Here is a 19,760-nt window from a genome sequence, read left to right on the forward strand (position 1 = left end):
AAGAGAACGTTACAGAGCAGCCAGCCCGTTTATTTTCAGATTAAAAAACAACTTCTAAGAGACAAGGACGAAAAGGATCGCTAGCCACGGGGGAGCCCCAGGCCTGGAGAGTCGCAGGCCTAAATCACATCAACTCCATTATCTCTTCATTTCAGTCATATTTTAAATATGATCAGCCATCTGTTTGTTTGTTTCAATTAGATTCTCTAGTTAATCTGCTTTTCAGGCCTTGGCATTTTTCTTAGAGTCAGCACACCGATAGCAAAACCACTGTTTCCACAGACACCATGTTGACGTGTCGTCACCCTCAGCCAGCCTGGTTATTCAAACGAACGTCAGTGAGCATCTTCTCGAAAAATAAAATGAGAAGCCCACTTAAAGGGAAACAGCTGGCGGTGTTTGTTGTCAGTGACAAAGTTTGAGTTTTGGGGCGGAAATTTGAATTTTGGAAAGTTCATGTCCATGAGCTTCCAGGGGCCGCGGGCTCTCCTGCTGAGGTCAGTGGTGATAGGAACCAGCAGGCGAAATGAGTCCCCACTGGAAGGTCTGCCTGATCCAGGGAACCAGTGTTTTCCACATGTGCAATAAATGATGTTCCATAATCATTCATGGGCCAGAGACCCATTCAAAGTGCAAGACACAGCATTGGATCTTGGTGCAGAGACCCCTCCTTGATAAGGAGGACCACCGTTTGCAGTACCACAGAAGGCCACAGTTATCCAAAAGGGCTGTTGATTACTCCTCCCTTCTCCCAACTGCAAACTGTAAGAGACATTTTCTTCCTGTACTTCAGCCAAACCAACATTCAGAATGTAGAAGCAGACATGAGAATCCAGTTGTTTTCTATTAAGCCAGACAGTAAAGAGATTAGCAAAAATGGAAAAAACGCCACTCTTCTCCCTAAATTGTTGTTCGTTTTGGGAAATGCAGTTGACCTCTGAACGACACAGGTTTGAACTGGGAAGGTCCAGCTATACATGGATTTTTTTTTTTTAAAGATTATTTATTTATTTGACAGAGAGATAGCACAAGTAGGCAGAGCGGCAGGCAGAGGGAGAGGGAGAAGCAGGCTCCCCACTGAGCAGGGAGCCCGACGCGGGGCTCGAGCCCAGGACCCTGGGATCATGACCTGAGCCGAAGGCAGATGCTCAACAGAATGAACCACCCAGTGGTTATATTATAGTAGTATATATATAATTATAGGAATATATTAATGACTGTATTTTCATTCTGTAAATAGTAAAACCACTTGGACACATAGCTCATGGGGACAGGGATTTTGTTTTATGCACTGCTGTGTTTCCAGTACCCAAAACAGAGCCTGGCACATGCATATACATATATAAAATCTGGGGCACCTGTGTGGCTCAGTCGGTTGAGCGGCTGCCTAGGGTTCAGGTCTTGATTCCTGGGACCGAGCCCCGCGTCGGCCTCCCTGCTCAGCGGGGAGCCTGCTTCTCCCCCTCCCTCTGCTCCTCCCTCTACTTGTGTGCACTCTCTCTCAAATAGTCTTTTTTAAAAATTTAAAAAATTAGGGGCGCCTGGGTGGCTGTCGTTAAGCATCTGCCCTTGGCTCAGGTCATGATCCCAGGATCCTGGGATCAAGTTCCGCATCCGGCTCCCTGCTCCGCGGGGAAGCCTGCTTCTCCCTCTCCCGCTCCCCCTGCTTGTGTTCCCTCGCTCTCCCCTGCTGTGTTCCCTCTCTCGCTGTGTCTCTCTCTGTCAGATAAATAAATAAAATCTTTAAAAAAAAAAAAAAAGTTACGTGCAGTGGGTTGACACCTCTAACCCATGTGTTGTTCAGGAGAGTCACCTGTATTCTATGAGATATGAGATTTTATGAAATAACTAACATTAAGTGTTATGAAAAACCATTTTATATTTATATGTAATATATAGTATATATTTATGTCAATATAAATGTGTATTTATATTGAGACAGTGGGCTTGTTATTTTTTAATAGATTCCTGGGGGGTGGTTCTGGTTTAATTTCTAATACAGTCGACATCAACAGAAATGACTCCTAAACGAAAGCTCTTTGGGGTCCTCAGTAATTTTTAGGAGTTTAAAGGGGTCCCGAGACCAAAGAGTTTGAGAACCACTCTTCCAGAAGGGCACTGCTCAGGGGCCGCAGCATGAGCACCACTGGGTGCCTGAAATGCCACTTCTCAGCCCTGTTCCCACGTGTTCCCCAGGTCATTCTTCAGCATACCAGAAGTTTCAGAATAACTTCCGAATAGCCTTCCTGCACTGCCCACTGAGCCCCAGTGACAACTCTAACCTCCCCTAGGCTGTAAATCCCAGAAGAGAAAGACTGGTGTTGCTTTCCCATTTCTTTTTCTGAGTTTGGCTGGTGCTTTTTGTAAGCTCAGTAGATGCTCATTCAGCGTGGAGCTTTCTGCAAAGACGAAAACATTAAAACTAGGCTTAGTGGTAATGGCGCCTGCAGATCAGAGAAGGTTAGATTGGAGGCAGGATGAGCTGGGAGGCTCCAGGCACTTTGCACAAATGGAGCGCTCTAGACTGGCCCACATGTGCGGTTCCGGGCGAGGACCGTGAACGAGACACACCGTCTTCCCTGACACCATCACCCTTACTCACCCAGGAGACTACGTATATTCCAGAGGAGTAGAGTGCAAGTTGTTAATAGCAGCTGCTTTTGGATGCTGTGGTGACGCAGATTTTTCCATTTTACCATATTTTTGTAATTTTTACAACTTTTAATGATGACGTACCACGTTGTCATCATCAAAAATCAATAAAATGTTTTTTTCAAACACCACCACTACCAAGCCTTGTATATGTAGTGAACAGTAATGCTGTTCTTACCAGGACGCATGCTGGGTTTCCAGGGAACACGAGTCCAGCCCATCATTTTCATCTGTACTGCTTGTAAATGACCGGATAGTGCCTTAGAAGTTTGTACTTTTATGCTTAGGGTTCAAGTCAGCATTTTCTATTAAGGGCAAAGCAGTGTCTCTTGGGTCCTTGGGAGAGGTGTCCTGCCCACAGCCCCAGGGTAATTGTCTTGTGCTCACTTCAGGGTTGACGTTGGATGCGCTCCTTCGTCTATTTTTACATCTGGTATTTACAGTGTGTTCTGGAAAGCACTGCTTGCTGTAAGGGTGAAGATATTTTGGAAATGGGAGAGGAAAGCATGTAGTGAATAAAGGAGATAGTATATTAACCAGTAAAGCTTCAAATAGTGTACAGATTTCTCTCAAGTGAGGATTTAAATCGTGCATTCCCCTCTTGGGCTTCGTTGTTTTTGTTTAGCCAAAGTCACCGACACATGGCTTAGAGACGCACATCAGCAAAGAGCTGGAGGAAGATGAAAACATACGGTGCTTTTTGAAACCCAGAGAATTATTTTTCTACTTTAAATATCATCAGTAAGCCATTTCTTGGAGTTTTGTTCTTATTATCTTGGGAGAATTTCCCTTTATTTTGTTTGATGCTTTTAAATTATAGAAGAAGGCATGTTGTTTTCTAATAAGTGAAATAAATATAAAAGCATAGGAAGTAAAAGTTAATTTTTCTCCTTCCTCCACCCCTCCCCAATTCTGCCTATGCCCATCCCCACTTGCAGCCAAATGCTTTATATGTGTTATTTTTTCAAAAGGCTTCTAAGAGCTTTGGGGGGGGGGGTGACGAATATGTTCATTATCTTGCTTGTGTGATGATTTCACAGATGTATGCATATCATACACATATCAGATTGTACACTTTAAACACCGACACTAAACACAGTAATGGTGTGTCAGTTACACCTCAGCAAAGCCAGGGTTTTTTAAGCTCCCAAGTGGAAGGTTGTCTTTTGATCTAGGGGCACAGTGGAGAAATTACTGAGACGCTAAGGGCATTGTGAACCAAGGTTTGGGAACTTATGGCCAAGAAGTACCCTTTCATAGCATGTTTTAAAATTAAATCTTAATTTACATACAGCAGAGTTCACTCTTTTTAGTGAACATTTCTCTGAGGTTTGATAAATACATAGAATCATGGAATCACCACCACAATCAAAATAGAGAACAGTTTCATTATGCTCCAAAAAAACTACTTTTGCTACCCCCGTAGTCAAGGCTTCTTCTCCTACCCCGTTGTCCCCGGCCACCACTGACCTGTCCGCAGCTCTGCCATGTGGTCTTTTCCAGAGAGTCATGTCGATGGGCTCCCACGGTATGTAGCCTTTGGAGTCCAGCTTCCTTTGTTCTTCATGGTGGGTTTGAGATCCGCCCCCGCGGTCTGTCCCTGTGAACCACCCACTAGTGCCTGACGACGCTGACATATCCCAGTTCCCCCGTTCCCCACTGGAGGGGTATTTGGGTGGGTTCCCATCTGGGCCAATAAAACTGCTGTAAATCTTCATGTGCAGGTTTTGGACATAGGTTTTCATTTACCTTGGGAAAACAGGCAGGACTCCTGGGTCACGTCATATGTTTAACTTTCTAAACCGCTTTCCGAAGCAGCTGTGCCATTTTTGCACCCCCACCAGTAGGGTATGATGCACCCTTGCCAGCATTTGGGGTTGTCAGCCCTTTTATCTCGATTTGGCTTTTTTTCTTTTAAAGATTTTATTTTGGGGGCGCCTGGGTGGCGCAGTCGGTTGAGCGCCCAACTCTTGGTTTCGGTTCAGGTCATGAGATCAAGCCCGGCTTTAGACTCTGTGCTCAGCACTGAGTCTGGTTAAGACTCTCTTTCCCTCTCCCTCTGCCCCTCCCCCTTCTCTATCTCTCTCTCTCTCTCAAATAAATAAATCTTTAAAAAAAAAAAAAAAGATTTTATTTTTAACTACTCTCTATACCCAGCATGGGGCTCGAAACCACAACCCTGGGATCAAGAGTCTCATGCTCCACTGACTGAGCCAGCCAGGTGCCTCTCTCTTTTTGACTTTAATTTGCATTTCCCTAATGACTAATGATGCTGAGCACTTTTTCCTTTGCTTGTCATTTGTAGGTCTTACGTGGTGACGTGTCTATTCAAATCATTTGCCCGTGTTTTCATTGGGTGTTTTGTTTTCTTATTACTGAGCTTGAGACTTCTTTACATGTTCTAGATACAAACCTTTGCCAGTTATGTGATTTGCAAATGTTTTCTCTCAGTCTGTGGCTTGTCTTTTTATTTTGAGAGTGTCTTTTACAGAGTTTTAGTGCAGGTGAAGTCTATCTTAATGATTTGTTTTTATGGACCATGCTTTTTTTGGTGTCATATTGAGAAGTCTTTGCCTAACCCGAGCTCACAAAGATTTTTCTCCTAAGAGTTTTATGGTTTTATAGTTTTACATTTCACATTTAGGTCTGTGATTCATTTTGGCTGAGGTTCATTTTCTGGCATATGGGTGTCCAAGTATTCCATTTGTTGAAAAGACTGATCATTCTTTGAAGTGCTTTTGCACCTTTGTCAAAAGTTATTTGACCATATTTGTGAGTCTGTTTCTAGACTCCATTCTGTTCCGTCAGTTAGGGATCTGCTCGCCAATACCATATGGTCTTCATTCCCATCACTTGATAGCAAATTCTGAGGTCAAGTAGTGTGAATGCTTTGATCTTGTTTTTCTTTCTCAAAGTTGTTTGACTCTCTATTTACTGTACCTTTCCATATAAATTTTAGAATCGGTTTGTTATCTACAAAATATCCTTCGGATTGGAATTGCATTACTGTGTAGACTTGGGGAGAGCTGATACCTTAACTGTGTTGAACCTTTTAGTCCATGAACGTAGTATGTCTTGAACATACATTAACAGGTATGTATTGTGGCTTTCAGTATTCGGATCCTACATGTATTTTTTCAGGCTCATAAATATTTCAGCTTTTGGTGCTGTTGTAGTTAGGGCTGTTCATTTTCTCTTTTCTAATTGCTTATTGTCTCATTTTTCTTGTGGTTCTGTCAAGTTTTACGTCATGTTATTCAGTGCATAAATAGTAGCGTTTATTAGTTGACTCCTTTGTCATTATAGAGTGGCCCTCTTTATCCCTGGTAGTCTTTGCTCCAAAAACTACTTTGTCTGATGTTCATATGGACACTTCCAGCTCTCTCTTGACTAGTGTGAGCCTGGTATGTCTTTTTCCTTCCTTTTACTTTTGACCAATCTGTATCCTTATATTTAAAGGGGGCTTGTTGCAGACAGCATGGAGTGTTACTTTTCTATCCAGTCAGAAGGTCTCTGCTTTTTGATTGATGAGGGTTTGCAAACCACTTACTTTCAATGTGAGTATTGGTGTTGTTTCGTTTAAGCCGGCTGTCCTTCTGTGTGCGTGCATTCCCCAGGACGACCCCTGGACTCTACCATGAAAGCAGGCTTGAACCAACGTCATAAATGAGGAAAGGCCCAGATTTTCTCCTAAGATTGCCACTAGGATTTTTATTATTCCCCTAAATTTTATATTACATTCATTGAGTTCATCAAACATCTGGTTAGAATTATGTTTAAGATTGCATTCAGTGTGCAGATTGCTTTGTGGCAAAGTTACCTTTGTAATAAGCTGTCACCCCACCCTGGGGCCCGAAGTTTCCTCTGTTCATTCAGATACTCTAACATGCCCTTTATTAGGGTTTTTATGCTCTTCCACTGGGGCCTTGTAACTGGGCATCGAGTTCCCAGGCCCTCGGTCCCTTCTGGAACTGTGTTCTTGGGCTCCTCCCACTAATTCTGTTCCCTAATTACGTTGCTGTTGATAGAGAGGGTGTTGCTGTTGTTAGTTTTGTATTTTTGGTTTTTGTATCCTAGCCCAGCTGCGATGGTCTGTTCTGCTGCCTCTGTTGTTTTTTCCAGATACGCTGTAACATTTACAAATACAGTCTTCTATTAAAAAATAGCAATAATGTCGAAGGGCTCCCTCCCCACTTCCCCCCAGCCCACCCGCCCCCAGAACGTATTTCATGACTCTCAGAACCTAGTGTTTCTGTTTGTGGGAGGATGAGCATCTGGAGGAACTGAGATTTGGCCTTTAGCAGACTCACCTCTATAAATCCTGTTTGCGTGCATAAAACAGAATACATAAAGTAGTGGAATAACCTTTGTGTTTAGAAGGAAGAACTGAATAATCAACCTTCCTTGACCCGTTGTCTCTGAAATTAGATTATCGGTGTTCTTTGGAGCATCTCTTCATTATCTTAAACCTCTGTATATTCTACCATACTGCAGTTATGACTTGGCACGAATGTTTTATTACTTCACCCACTGGTCGTGAATATCACAGATACAGAAAGGCTTCATGATATTGCTGAATCGCAGGAATTTCCCACAAGGTTGCCTCTCAAGCCAGCGTGGTTTGCATCTAATTCAGTAAATTTAGCACTCTGGAGAAGAGCATCTGCAGGGCTGATTTTAAGTACTGAAAGTAGGAGTGTCGAGAAAGCTGTGAAAGCAGGTGCTTCCTAATATTACAGAGTCCGTCCACACCCCACCCGGCTGCCGCGCGCATGACCTACGTGCACACCCGCGTGCACAGGAACCGCACGTGTACGCCCCTGTCCCACTTCACGCGGGCCCAGTGCAGAGAGAAGATTCACCCTCTTCCTACACGTGAGAAAACCAAAGCGTGGGCAGATTTTTCAGGGCACAGTTCCTGCTTCTGGGTAGAAGAGGGCCGGGGGAGGCTGTCCCCACCAGGCCCTGGTGCCCTCTCTGTGTGGCCTGATCCTGGCTGGGTCCACACCTCTGGGTGCACTCTCACTCAGTTGAGCTGAGAGGTTAAAATGAATCCATCTGGTCCACATCCGACCTACAGTACAAACGAGATTCCCTTCCATTTCTGTGTCATGAGGATGACGAAGACCAGCCTTCTCTGGTGCTCAGACTAAACTCCACGTGTCTAGACAGCTCAGTCCTCCCTCCTAACACCCGGATGTCGGCACCACAGTGCTCAGCTCGCTTGACCGTGAAGCTTTTGTGCTCAGGATTATTGAAACCCAAGAATAATTTGAGGTGGCAAACCGTTTGCGTTCTGCTCTTTTCTTCCAAATGTTAGTTTTATACATTTAGCCTTTTCTAGAGCTGAGCATCAAATGAATGCAACGTGATGTGGTAGGAAAGGTAGGTAGAAGTTACAGTGTGAGATTTTTTTTTTTTTTATCTTGTGAAAGAAATAACTTCCTATCCATTAGAGTTGGCCAATAGTAAAACTTCCTGGATCTGGGCTGGTCGTCCTTCGAGGATGCTGAAGCCGTAAAAGCAAGGTGGTCTACCACCCCTGCAGACTCCCACCTCCGCATCTGGGATTTGGGCCGTAGGTGACCAGACACCCCACACTGGGCTTCAACTTGAAACTTCAACTTCACTACTGGTAGACTCTAACCAGTTTACTAAGAATCGTAACTAAGCAGGTGTGTGTCAGAGTTCTACCAGAGAAACAACCAGTAAGGGAGAGAGAGAAGCAGAGACAGAGCCCGAGATCGATTTTCAGGAACTCCGTGGGGCAGGAGCTAAGGCCGCCCCCACAGGGGGATTTTTTTCTTCCTCAGGAAAAACCAGTTCTGCTCTTCCGACTTTGCCACTGAGTGGCTGAGGCCCACCCGCGTCCTCAGGGGTCGTCTCCTGTGCGTAAAGTCAGCTGACGGCCAATGTCAACCGCCTACAGATGCCTCTAAGAGTGCGGCTCCCATCAGTGTCTGAAACCGGAGTGCTCTCAGACGAGCCACGATCGGCCCAGTCTTGCTTTCCTGCCCCTGGTTAGTCTCTCCGGGGACAGCTGCCCCACCGGTGTAACGCCTGGCCAGTGAGGGACCTGGGGAGGGGGGGGCCTGGCCCTGAGCAGAGCAGGGGGGCAGCTGCCACCCGCGTGCTTGCTCCCTTCCTGCGTGGGACCCAGATGTCATGGGCTGCTCACACGAGTCTCAAGAGGCAGGCCCAGCGTGTGTCCACAGAAGCCTCTGCCACCGAAGGACGCCATGTGGGCTCTGCCCTCCCACGCTGGGCCTGCGGCTCTCCTCTGCCTCACTCTCTTCAGGGCACCTGCAGTCCCTGGGTGACTGTCTTGGAGCCCCCAGCGGTTTGGGGCTCAGCCTCAGACTCCATCTGACCCCGCTCTCCGCACTTTCCCAGCCTGGGAAGGAAGGGGTGAAGGCTCGCAGTGACAGGGCTGGTCTGTTGCCCCTCGGCAAGCCCCGGGGAGGGGGGAGGGCACCTGAGTGTGGCCTTTTCTTGGTGTGAGAGATCTTGCTGTCTGCTTGCTCTCTTCTGTGGGCTTGGGGATCGGGGTGCCAGGAGAGTCCCTCCCCTGGGGGCCGGTGACAGAACGGGCCCCGTGCACCTGGCAGCACCTGTCACAGCCTCTGTCCCTTAGTCACCTGTTACTTGGGAGGCCTCCTCCAGGACCCTGTTCACAGGTTCCAAACCTTTTTTACTATAGACTTAGGTTTTAGGAGTATTATCTTATTTTTACTAAAGGATTTTTTTCTTTCTGGATTTCCAACCATTTTTTTGTTCCTTCCATTCCTGTACCATCTCAGCGCCGTTGCTATGATTCCTTGCACCCGCTCCTCCTCTCAGACAACAAATGTTTGAGGCTCAGGGCTTTTATAGCTGACGGCTTGAAGTGGGGGCATGTTCCTTCACGGAACACAATGGTAGGGCTCAGAGTTCAGTGTCAGTAAAGACGAGAAGAAACACAGTAGGTGACCTTGAGTTTTAGCTCTGTCTCTATGAGACTGGACACCTGAGCATCAGGTTTGCCCTTGACTGTCCACAGATACCTCCTGCCCGTTGTCATGGAGCTGAGTCCTACCTTGTGCGGCAGGAGTTTGGATTGTGTGCTGTGGGGGGTGGAGGGCCAGAGGCCTTGCTCGGGTCATGTGAGCGCCCGTCACCAGAGCCCAGTCCTATAACCCACATATGGCAGGCTCACAGCTTCTGTAAGGTAACTAATCATATTTATAAAAGAAGAGTAAGTTATAAGTTGATATAGAAAACATTTATATCACAAATTTATCAGTGTATGTTGTGCTTGTACCATATGGGCATTAACATGTACTTGTGCTCCAGAGAACTCTAGATTTTATGTAGAAACATCTATAAAACACTTGACTTTTATGAAGTTGGAAATAAACAGAGCCTGGGGTGGAAGTCCATGGTGAAGGACAATATAAAGAAAAACAGGTAGCAAATTTGTCATTCACATTCCAGAGAAATCTCTTCCTAAGTCCTTTCTTCCTGAGTCCAGACAGACCAAGACTCGTCCAGCCCCGGGCACACAGCCAGCTGCCCTCTGATGGTTCTCTCGGTGCCGATCGCAGGCTCCTCTGGGGCAGGAGGTCAGGTCTTCGGTCTCTGCTGTTGCCTGCATAATCTCATCCTTTTCTTCCCAGCACTACACCTGCCTCCTTGCTTGGTACTTACTGTGCATGGTGGAGACCGTGGGCTCACTGTTGCCCACCAGCACTGGTTAATGCTGGTTGTCCGTGAGTCTGGCAGCTCAGAGTCGAGCAGGAGTCTCGGTGGCCATCTGTCCACAGGCCAGGTTTCCTTCTGCACTTTTGACCCAAGATCTCATAGGGGATCCGCACTGCTTCTGAAAAAGAATAAGGACGAGCCCCATAACCACTGGAAGCAGCTATCATTAGAATTAAAATGTTTTCTGTAACTATCTTTTTAATGTTTTCTGTAAATGTTTTTTTAAATGTTTTCTGTAAATACCTTGAATGTCCTGGTTATAACTCGAGAATATGTGGATTTTAGTTTGCAGTTAACATGTTTCGAACATTACCACCTTCCTCCAATCCTACGGGAGCAGAATTTGACCCCGAGGAAGACGAGCCCACGTTAGAAGCAGCCTGGCCTCATCTACAGGTACTGAACTCTGGGAGTGCCCCAGAAACGGGCGCAAGTTAAGTGTGTGTGTTCACGGGGTTTGTCTCTAAAGCATGTGTGCTGGCCCATAGGGCCTCACTCCGGCTGATGGCAAATGGACCTCTGACCTTGCAAACCTGTGCATACAAGGAAGGTATTTTAGCAGAAGTGAGAACATTGAATGTTTTTTTTTTTTGTCTGTTTGGACCCTTGACACAAACTACAAAGATACAGAATTGCCAATATGTTTGTAATGGAAGTAACCTCTTCGGTGATAGCCATTAGATCGAGGCCTTTTGCAGAGAGATGCTCCCCCTGTTTTCAGGACGTAGATTTAACGCACCCCAAAGCTCACCTCCTGACTCACACATTTGTAAGGCAAAAAGTTGATCGTAGATCAAGCTGGACGCCTGAGAAGACACTGAGCCCTGTGTGAGCAGAGTGTGAGCAAGCCACGCGCCTCACCGGGGCCTGGGTCGTCTGCAGGAGGGGAGATGGAGAGGTGGAAGCTGGGAACGAGCGATATGGGGAACAGATCACAAAAGGGGGCTGTCTCGGGGGCAGGACATCACCCCAAGGCATGTGGGATTGCTGTGTAACCATGACAGCCTGCAACCCACTCGTGAAAGGGAGGAGCGTCCCAGCCCCGGGTGACTGCATCCGTGACCCGCTCACCGAGCCGTCCCAGCTTCCTGTCCCCCGGCTCTGCCAGGACACGTGCTCGTGGCAGGCTGCAGGTCCCGCCCTGCTGGGGTCTCCCAGCAGTGTCATCTAAGCGTAGTGACACCCGCCGTGGGTATCGTTTTGTTTAAATGCCATTTAAGGGTATAGTCTGCGGTTCTGAGCTAAATAAAACAATTGCCAGCATCAGTTATAATTAAATGAAGCCATGGTATTTGGCATTAATTCGTAGATACGTGGCTTTTTTTTTTTTTAAAGGCTTAATATTTTCGGACAGAGATTCAACTTGTGTATCTTTAATCGCCATCTAATAAAATACCATGTTATTTGACTCGTTGTTGTTTTTTTCCTCCTAGCTTGTTTATGAATTTTTCTTAAGATTTTTAGAGTCTCCAGATTTCCAACCTAATATAGCGAAGAAATATATTGATCAGAAGTTTGTATTGCAGGTAAGGTACAAATTAGCTGAAGCTACAAAAGCCGTAATCTACAGAGCGGGAATACTGGTTCACTAAGTGTCTTTTTCTTCTTGAAGCTTTTAGAGCTCTTTGACAGTGAAGATCCTCGAGAGAGAGATTTTCTTAAAACTACCCTTCACAGAATCTATGGAAAATTCTTAGGCTTAAGAGCTTACATCAGAAAACAGATAAATAATATATTTTATAGGTAAGTCAGTGTGTGGGTGATGTGTCTCTTTTTGCATGATGATGTTCGTGTTCACACTCAGTGCTCCCCCCCTCCCATCGTTCCCTTTGGCAGGTGACTGGGGAGTGGGCCTGCCTGCCCGTGGCGTGCTGGGCCGCAGTGGCCGCCTTCTTCCTTCCCCCGTCCCTCCCTCTCTTCCCGCTCCCCTCCCTCACCCACCCTCAGCATCTCACCACACGGCCTTCCTCGGTTTGCATTTTCACCCAACTGTCCGGTACCCTGGGTGTCGGTCCGCCCAGAACCTGTCCAAAGCCAGCTGTCAGTCCTCCCACCTGCGCATTCCTTCATCCTCCCCGATGCATCCCAGAGAGCAGGCAGGAGTGAGGAGTAAAGCAGGGATCCTTAGCAGCTCTCACAAGCTGGAGAACTACACTGGAGCTCTGGAACCCCTGTCCACCCCGGGGCAGAGGACGGCCTGCCGGAAGCAGCAGGTGCAGGTGGGCACGGCCATCCCTAGGCCTGCGGGACCATGGAGACTGGTCGGTCTGGGGAGCTGGGTGCAGAAGTTGCCCTGTCTGGGTTTACGTGGAGGAGGGCACAGCCCCATGGCTCATGAAAGAATGTTCTGTGACATTCCAAGTGCAGTATTCACCTTAACCCCGCCCTCCTCCACTCCCTTCCTCCCGGTCCTGGCCACCGCCTCTCATTGACCCTTAGAGTCTGAACACCTCGCGACCCGCCCGCTGCCATCCGCACGGTTCTGCCGCCGCCTGAGTCACACAGGTGACTGGCCATGCTTGGGTGGATGAGCCTGAGTCCTGGGTGTGGCCGTGTGCCAGTCTAGGCCGGCCTTCGTCATTCGTGTCTCTGCTTACCTCCAGCTCCTTCTGCACTAGCGCCTCCTGGAACATTCTTTCCACCTGCCCTTCTCCGCAACCTCGCAGGCTTCCAGACGCATCCCCCCGCCAGAAGGCCCCCCTGGCTTGGCAGACGGGTCTACCTGCGGGGCAGGCCTAGTGCCGGGGGCTTTATCACGCACCTCCAGCATCAGCTTCGCGCCTGCCCTGTGGTGGCACCAAGTGAACGTTGATGCATGAAAGAGTTAATGTGTCTTAGTCGTCCCTGGAAAGCTTCCTGTGAGCAGTTTATTCTAAGAATTTGGGCTTCCCGGTCAGCTTGCCTGGAAGGCCCCTGACTTCAGGCCGGCTCAAGGCAGTGACAGATCCTAGCGGTGACAGCCGCGTGTGCAGGTCCCCCTGTGAGATAAAGGCGGGTTTCACACCGTCCAGCTGTAGTCCCAGAGTGAGGGTGACATGCAGGCCGTCGCCAGGAGCACCACAGAGGCTAGGTGGGTCCCTTCTTACCAGACCCAGCAAGGGAGAGGGGGCAGAGACAGATGGAGATCCCACCACGGAGACGAGCAGCCTCTGGGGCTTCTGGAACCCGTCCTGCTGACTGTGATCAGAGAAGGACGTCAGGTTTCCTAGATGTCATGTTCCTAGTTTTGCTTCTTGGCCTCATGCTTCCTTCTGAACAGGATCATTATGTGGCTGAGGCACTTTTCTGTCAAAACATTTTATACGTTATTTAAACAGCAAAGAACAGGTACGATTTAAATTCTGATTTTTTAGCCCTAAAATTAAAGCTCTACCTAAAATGAGGTGGGTTTTTTTTTTTCGTTAAAATGTAGGTTTTGTTCAGATAGCAGAATCACAAATCATGCAGAACCTCAGTATAATAACTAAAATATTTAAATTTTTAGAAAGTTACTGCACATGATTTAGTTTGTTCTCACTGAGTGCTCAGTGCTGGAGTGTGGCGCAGTTGTGTTTTAGCGATCTTTCTGTAACTGTCATTCTTGATTGATGTGATCAAAAGCAAGCGTGTTATGTGGAGTCCGTCGTTGGTTTGGTCTCCGCCTTCCACACCACTGATTTCATGCAGAAAGGAAGTAAGGAGAAAGACCTTGAGAGAAGTTCGCAGCACAACCCCATCTTGTAAGAAAAGATCTCTGCAACCTGTTTGGTTCATCTCACTGAAAATGTTAACATCAAGTCCCTGTTCGTGTAGTTTCTCCTTCTAATGAGCGTGTTCGAGATGTGAGCGACACAGGGATCTGCGGGCGACCTGGAACCTGGACGTGGGCGGGGCAGCCCAGGGCTCCAGTTCTGGAGCGGCTGGACTCACCCCCAGTCGATTATTTCTCACACATCTGTAATCGGAACTGGACTCCGCAGGCAGTTCTGCCGCTGCCCGCGGTCTGCAGGTGCCAGCCTGTGCAGGGTGGCTCAGGGCAGGACCTCAGCCAGCCTCCAGGAGGAAAGAAGCGGGAGCCGCCGGGCCTCAGCGAGGCTGGCCCGTAACTGGAGCAGACTCTCCTCTACCTTTTGTGCTGAGAAAAGTGACTCACAGGACGACAGATCCACGGGGAGGGAGACAGACTCCGCCTCATCTGTGAGGCTCAGGGCACAGCCTACAGGGAGGAGAGGTATTGATGGTTTCCGTTTTGGAGACTGCCTCCAATAAGCAGGTTCTGGCTCAGTTTTTAGAGAGTCCTGATTCCTTTTTTGCTGGAAGAGTGAGAAACACTAGCCTACTCCACGTGCGTCTTTATGGTTTTCTTCCCTTTCTGCACCTTCCTCTCCTGCCTCTCTCGGGGAAAGTAAGAAGGAGAACTATACCTGTTTTCTCTTTTTTATATCTACTTCAGATCAGGTCAAAATAATTGGAAACAAAGAATTTATCATGCTGTTTCAAAGAGGCACATGCACCCCAATGTTTATAGCAACAATGTCCGCAATAACCAAACTATGGAAAGAGCCCAGATGTCCATCAGCAGATGAATGGATAAAGAAGATGTGTGGTGTGTGTGTGTGTGTGTGTGTGTGTGTGTGTTTACAATGGAATACTACTCAGCCATCAAAAAATGAAATCTTGCTGGTTGCAATGACATAGATGGAACTGGAGGGTATTATGCTAAGCAAAATAAGTCAGAGAAAGACAAATACCATATGATTTCACTCATGGAATTGAGTGAATTTAAGAAACAAAACAGATGAACAAAGGAAAAATAAAATAAGATGAAAACAGAGAGAGAGACAAACCATAAGAGACTCTTACCGAGGGTTGCTGGAGGGGAGGTGGGGTGGGGGATGGGGTAACTGGGGGATGGGCATTAAGGAGGGCACGTGATATGATGAGCGCTGGGTGTTACATGCCGCTGATGAATCACTGGATTCTACCCCTGACGCCGATGCGACACTGTATGTTAACTAACTTGAATTTAAATTAAAAAAAAAAAAAAACTAGCCCTGACAAAAAGAAAAAAGGAGATGAAGAATTTTTCAAGAAGAATATAGTGATGCTGATTTAGGAAAACAAAACGGCTTACAGCTGAAGGCCTCCTTGTTCAAATGCGACGGCTGGAACGTCTGGGTCCCGAGCGAGGCGGAGGGCAGAGCCGAGCCCCGAGGTCTCCGGGCACCTTGTGCAGCCCTCCTGCTTCCCCAGCTCTCCGGGTCGTCGAGGGGAGCGGTGACTCAGGGGGCGTGGCTGCACTTTATACAAAGCTCTAACTTTGTACATTGAAACTGAGAAAGCAAGGGATGCACGAGAGAGCCCTCGGGTTGAGTTCCGTAAATTCAAGCGCTTCGAGGGCAGATGCACCACGGAGGACAGGACTCCTGGGGGCCGGCTCCCAGTCTCCGGGCGGGTGCAGTGCAGAGGGCGGCGGGGAGTCGAGGGCTGCGTCCCCTGCAGTGTGACCATACCGCCCACTTCTCACCCCCCAGGTGCCCCGTGCCGTCTGGGTAACTCCCCACCTCCCCTTCGTGCTGTGGCCACACTCATTTCCGTGGCACTGTGGTTCTCTGCTCAGTGGCTGCAGCCGACCCGTGTGGGGCGCTCGGGGTTCCCCCGCGTGTCTGCCTTGCCCACCTCCTGCCCGCGGCCCACTCCCCGCTCCATTTCACAGACCTTCACTCTAGCCCTGCCTTCTCCCTCCCGCTCCATGCCCCAAACGTCTGTCAGACCCTCCTTCACGGCCTGGTTCAAGCGCCAGACCATCCGAGAATTCTGCCCATTCGACAATGTGGCAATCTTAAGGCCCACCCTTCAGGAGTATTGCACGTCCTGTGGGTATTTGACCTGTTCTTTACCTTGAGGTCCCATGTCCGTTTGTTGCAAACAAGGACAACGAAATTTCAGAGTCAGATTTTTTTAATCATCACAAACTCTTGTTTTTGGCTTAGAGCTGTCTCTAAACTGTTCCTTGTTGATGGAGAGGCAGAAACCTTTTTCAGACCCCACTCACGTCAGGCAGGCGTCCGTGCCTTGGCTGAGGCAGACTCCAGGCGAGCGAGGTGTGGGCAGGAGTGGGCTCCTGGCTTCTGAGGAAGTCCTCGGGGGGTGGGGAGACGTTGCCCTGCTTGGTGTCCCTGTTCTCTCTCAGCGTCCCCAGCCTGTCAACACATGTGTTCCAAGCATGGGACAGATGCCAGGCCCAGTCCTAGCACTGGGGACACAGTGACAGAAAGTCCTTGCCCTGACCTCAGGCCGACCTCAGGTGTGGCTGGATGCTGCAGGGGCCCCCAGGAGCCCACCAGGCGGGCACAGCGCAAAGGCTTCTCAGAGGACACAAATCAGCTGCTCACATTGGGGTTCCGGGAGGTGGTGCTTGAATTCCGCGTGGGGGCCGTGGAGGGTGTCTGTGAGGAAGCAGGCAGGACGGCCCGAGTGGGCAGGAAAGGACTTCTGCCCTGGCACAGACCCTGCCAACGTCGGAGGCTTTAAAACTAAGTAAGGCGTCGAGTTAGGTTGACGTGGAGCAAAAAATGAGGCCTGAGGGATGGGTCGCGGGAGGTATGTGTGGTAAGACAGACGGCAGATTCCTCATTGTTGCATCTGGGCGGTTGAAGTAGGGGGGCTCACAGTGCAGACCCTACAGCCTTTCTCTGTGCTTGAAAACATCCAAGATAAAATGTTGGGACATTTGAGCAGGCCCGTGCGCTCTGCCCTCCGGGTCTTTGCACGCCACCCCCCCCCCCAAAGCGCATTTGTTTCCTTATTCAGAGGATTTTAGTCCTTTCAGCTGTTAACTTCAGCGTCTAAATGGTACGTTGCTTCTTCTAGGTTTATTTATGAAACAGAGCATCACAACGGCATAGCAGAATTACTGGAAATCCTGGGGAGGTGAGTCGTCTCTGTTCCTGGCAGCCAGTGGAATTGATTCCAGAATGATCCAGTTCACTGAGTCCAGCAGCCCTCCCCAGAGCGAGGCGATGAAACCATTCCCAAAGGAACTGAGCTCTCCCTTGATGGAAGGGGTTGGTGAGGTCTGGGGTAGAAGCCACTGATGAGAAACCCGCCTGCGTGCCTGGCTCGGCGCGCAGAGGCCGTTTCACCCAGCTCATCGAAGACTGTTACCTTAAGAAGGTTTATGCGTGACACCTAGAAGAATGAATCATTTATTGTACACTGGGGGTATTGTGTAAATGCTAATATTTCAAATTGCTTTGATTTTATAAATTTTTCATATGTGTCCTTGAAAGTAATTAACATTTCAAAAATTTTACCATCTTAAGGCAAGTGGAGTTCTTGCTTGCTGTCATTTTTTTTTTTAAATCAGTGACCTGTAGATTTTATATCAGACCTCCAACCCACTGTTTCCCAAACGGAGTTCCTCGGGGTTCCCCAGCTGAATAAGCTTGGAAGTGCTCTCCCCCAGCACCTTCCTTGGAGATTCAGCTGCATTGGCAGCTAAAGGTTCCAAGGGGCCCTGCAGGGAGGGAAGCTCTGTCTACCCCCAAAGCTTTGGGAACACAGGAAGCCTCTCTCCGGGAACACTGGTGTCATCTGGTCGATGAGAAAATTTCTTGCTATTTTAGATATAATCTGAAAAAACCACTAGTCCTTGTGGAAAAGTCTACTTTGACCTGTTTCAGCACAGTCAGCCGATTTCTCTCGCTCAGTAGAGTGTGGTGAGCAGTCGAGGGGCCCTTACTAGTTGTATGACCTTCCTTAACTAGTCCTGACCGCTGTTTTCTTAGTAAGGTGTGGGAACTCCACTCACCTCCTACATGTTGTGAGGACGGCGTGAGGTGTCCACACAGCCCGGCATGTCACAGAGAGGACTCTGTGCTCCCCACTGCTGGGATCGATAATGTTATCCTTCCAGAAGAGGTGTTTGACCTTGAAGATCTGCCCCGATGCGAATGAGCAGGTCGTCCCTAATGCCCACTTCAGACGGGCCCTGCCTGCGGCACACACGTGCCCAGGACCCCTGGATGGTGCGGAACAGTGTAGAAGTCACTGTCACTGCTCCGTACTTCCACCACGTGTCTGTGCTTGCCAAAAATAAAACCAAACAAATAGTGAATAAGGAAGCCCCCTCACCCAACTGAAAACCAGTGGATAAACTACTTGATGTTAGACAAAGAGCTTCAGTTTGGAGGCAGGAGTAGAAGGGAGCTGCCTCCTGGCTGATTGTCAGCCAGCTCCCGTTCTGCACTTGGACTCCCTCCCACCAGCATTAGAATAACGAACCCAGCTTGCTCCAGAGAAGTGCGAATTCCTAAAAATGGGTGAAGGGCAATGGAAGGTGCCAGGGGTGGGCAGACCCGGGGTGGACAAACCTAGACTGGGGGTCCCACCGGAGCTGCCCGGCCTCTGCGGCCTGTCTAAAGAAGGAGGCTTTGCCCCAGGGACTTGTGTTGTTCTGGGTATTGCCCTGCAAACCCAGAATTTTAGAATTCTCTCATATGTAACAAAGATAAAAATGACTATGCTTCTTGGAAGGTATTTAGTTTTTTAATTTCTGCTAATATCCTCTTTTGTGCAACATACATTTTGCTTACCAATTTTTTTTATGCTGAAAATGAGAAGAAAACGACAAGATGTTTTTTTTAATCTGGAAATTGTAAATATTCCAACTTTGAATAAATTCTGTTTTCACAGTATAATTAATGGATTTGCCTTACCACTAAAAGAAGAGCACAAGATTTTCTTACTGAAGGTGTTGCTACCTTTGCACAAAGTGAAATCTCTGAGTGTCTACCATCCACAGGTAAGGGGTGCCCAGCAGTGACACGTGGGTGGGAATGCACACTGGCACGGGGCCTCCGCACGAACGTCGCTGAGCCCGAGACGCAGAAACCCAGCCCATTACCTGGGAGTGCGCTCTTGTTATGTCGCACCGCCAGTGTTGGTTGTGGTGATAACTGAAAGGACACACGGGTCAAGAGATTCCCTTTTAAGAAAATCAGAAACATCTCAGGAATGGAGAATTTCAGAATTCATTCTAAGCACAGAGAAGGGGGTGGATGACAGGCGTCAAGGGAAATTCTCAGAGGAAGGCACCGTCCTGCAGGTCCTCCTATCAGGAGTGGTGGTGCGGGATCAATTCCAGGAGGTGTATTTACGTGATTCTAAGCACTTTGGCTTCCTGGGAAGTATTTTACTTCGAGGTTGTTTTTTTCTTTTTTCTTCCTCCTGCTGTTGCTTTACCTCCAGCCAGATTGTTATCCTGTTAATCGTTCTACAGAAGAGATTAATAGTTCAGTGTTTTAAGGTGGAACCAGATTTTAATTTGGTTTTTTCGAGCTGTTAGATTCCTTGTTGATTACGGTCTCCAAAAAGAGCATGAGAAA

General features: G+C 48.1%; 1 protein-coding gene and 1 long non-coding RNA gene across 12 annotated transcripts in view; one reads left to right on the forward strand and one right to left on the reverse strand.

The window, feature by feature from the left end:
* The window catches only part of PPP2R5C (protein phosphatase 2 regulatory subunit B'gamma), a 121,336-nt gene that overhangs the window by 79,600 nt on the left and 21,976 nt on the right, over nucleotides 1-19,760 (forward strand). For all 11 annotated transcript variants that reach the window (XM_036086250.2, XM_036086249.2, XM_036086252.2 and 8 more), the window contains 5 exons: nucleotides 10,678-10,788; nucleotides 11,826-11,918; nucleotides 12,005-12,135; nucleotides 17,245-17,304; nucleotides 19,069-19,177. In XM_036086250.2, the coding sequence (XP_035942143.1) occupies nucleotides 10,678-10,788; nucleotides 11,826-11,918; nucleotides 12,005-12,135; nucleotides 17,245-17,304; nucleotides 19,069-19,177 (504 nt within the window). The remainder of the gene's footprint in view (nucleotides 1-10,677; nucleotides 10,789-11,825; nucleotides 11,919-12,004; nucleotides 12,136-17,244; nucleotides 17,305-19,068; nucleotides 19,178-19,760) is intronic.
* Nucleotides 182-4,518, reverse strand: LOC144378890 (uncharacterized). Its single transcript, XR_013440840.1, has 3 exons — nucleotides 4,123-4,518; nucleotides 2,831-3,118; nucleotides 182-843 (listed from the first exon to the last, which is right to left on the reverse strand). It is a non-coding gene; the product is annotated as an uncharacterized LOC144378890 (long non-coding RNA).

The sequence above is a fragment of the Halichoerus grypus genome, chromosome 8, assembly GCF_964656455.1.
Source record: "Halichoerus grypus chromosome 8, mHalGry1.hap1.1, whole genome shotgun sequence".
NCBI classification, from domain to species: Eukaryota; Metazoa; Chordata; class Mammalia; order Carnivora; family Phocidae; genus Halichoerus; species Halichoerus grypus.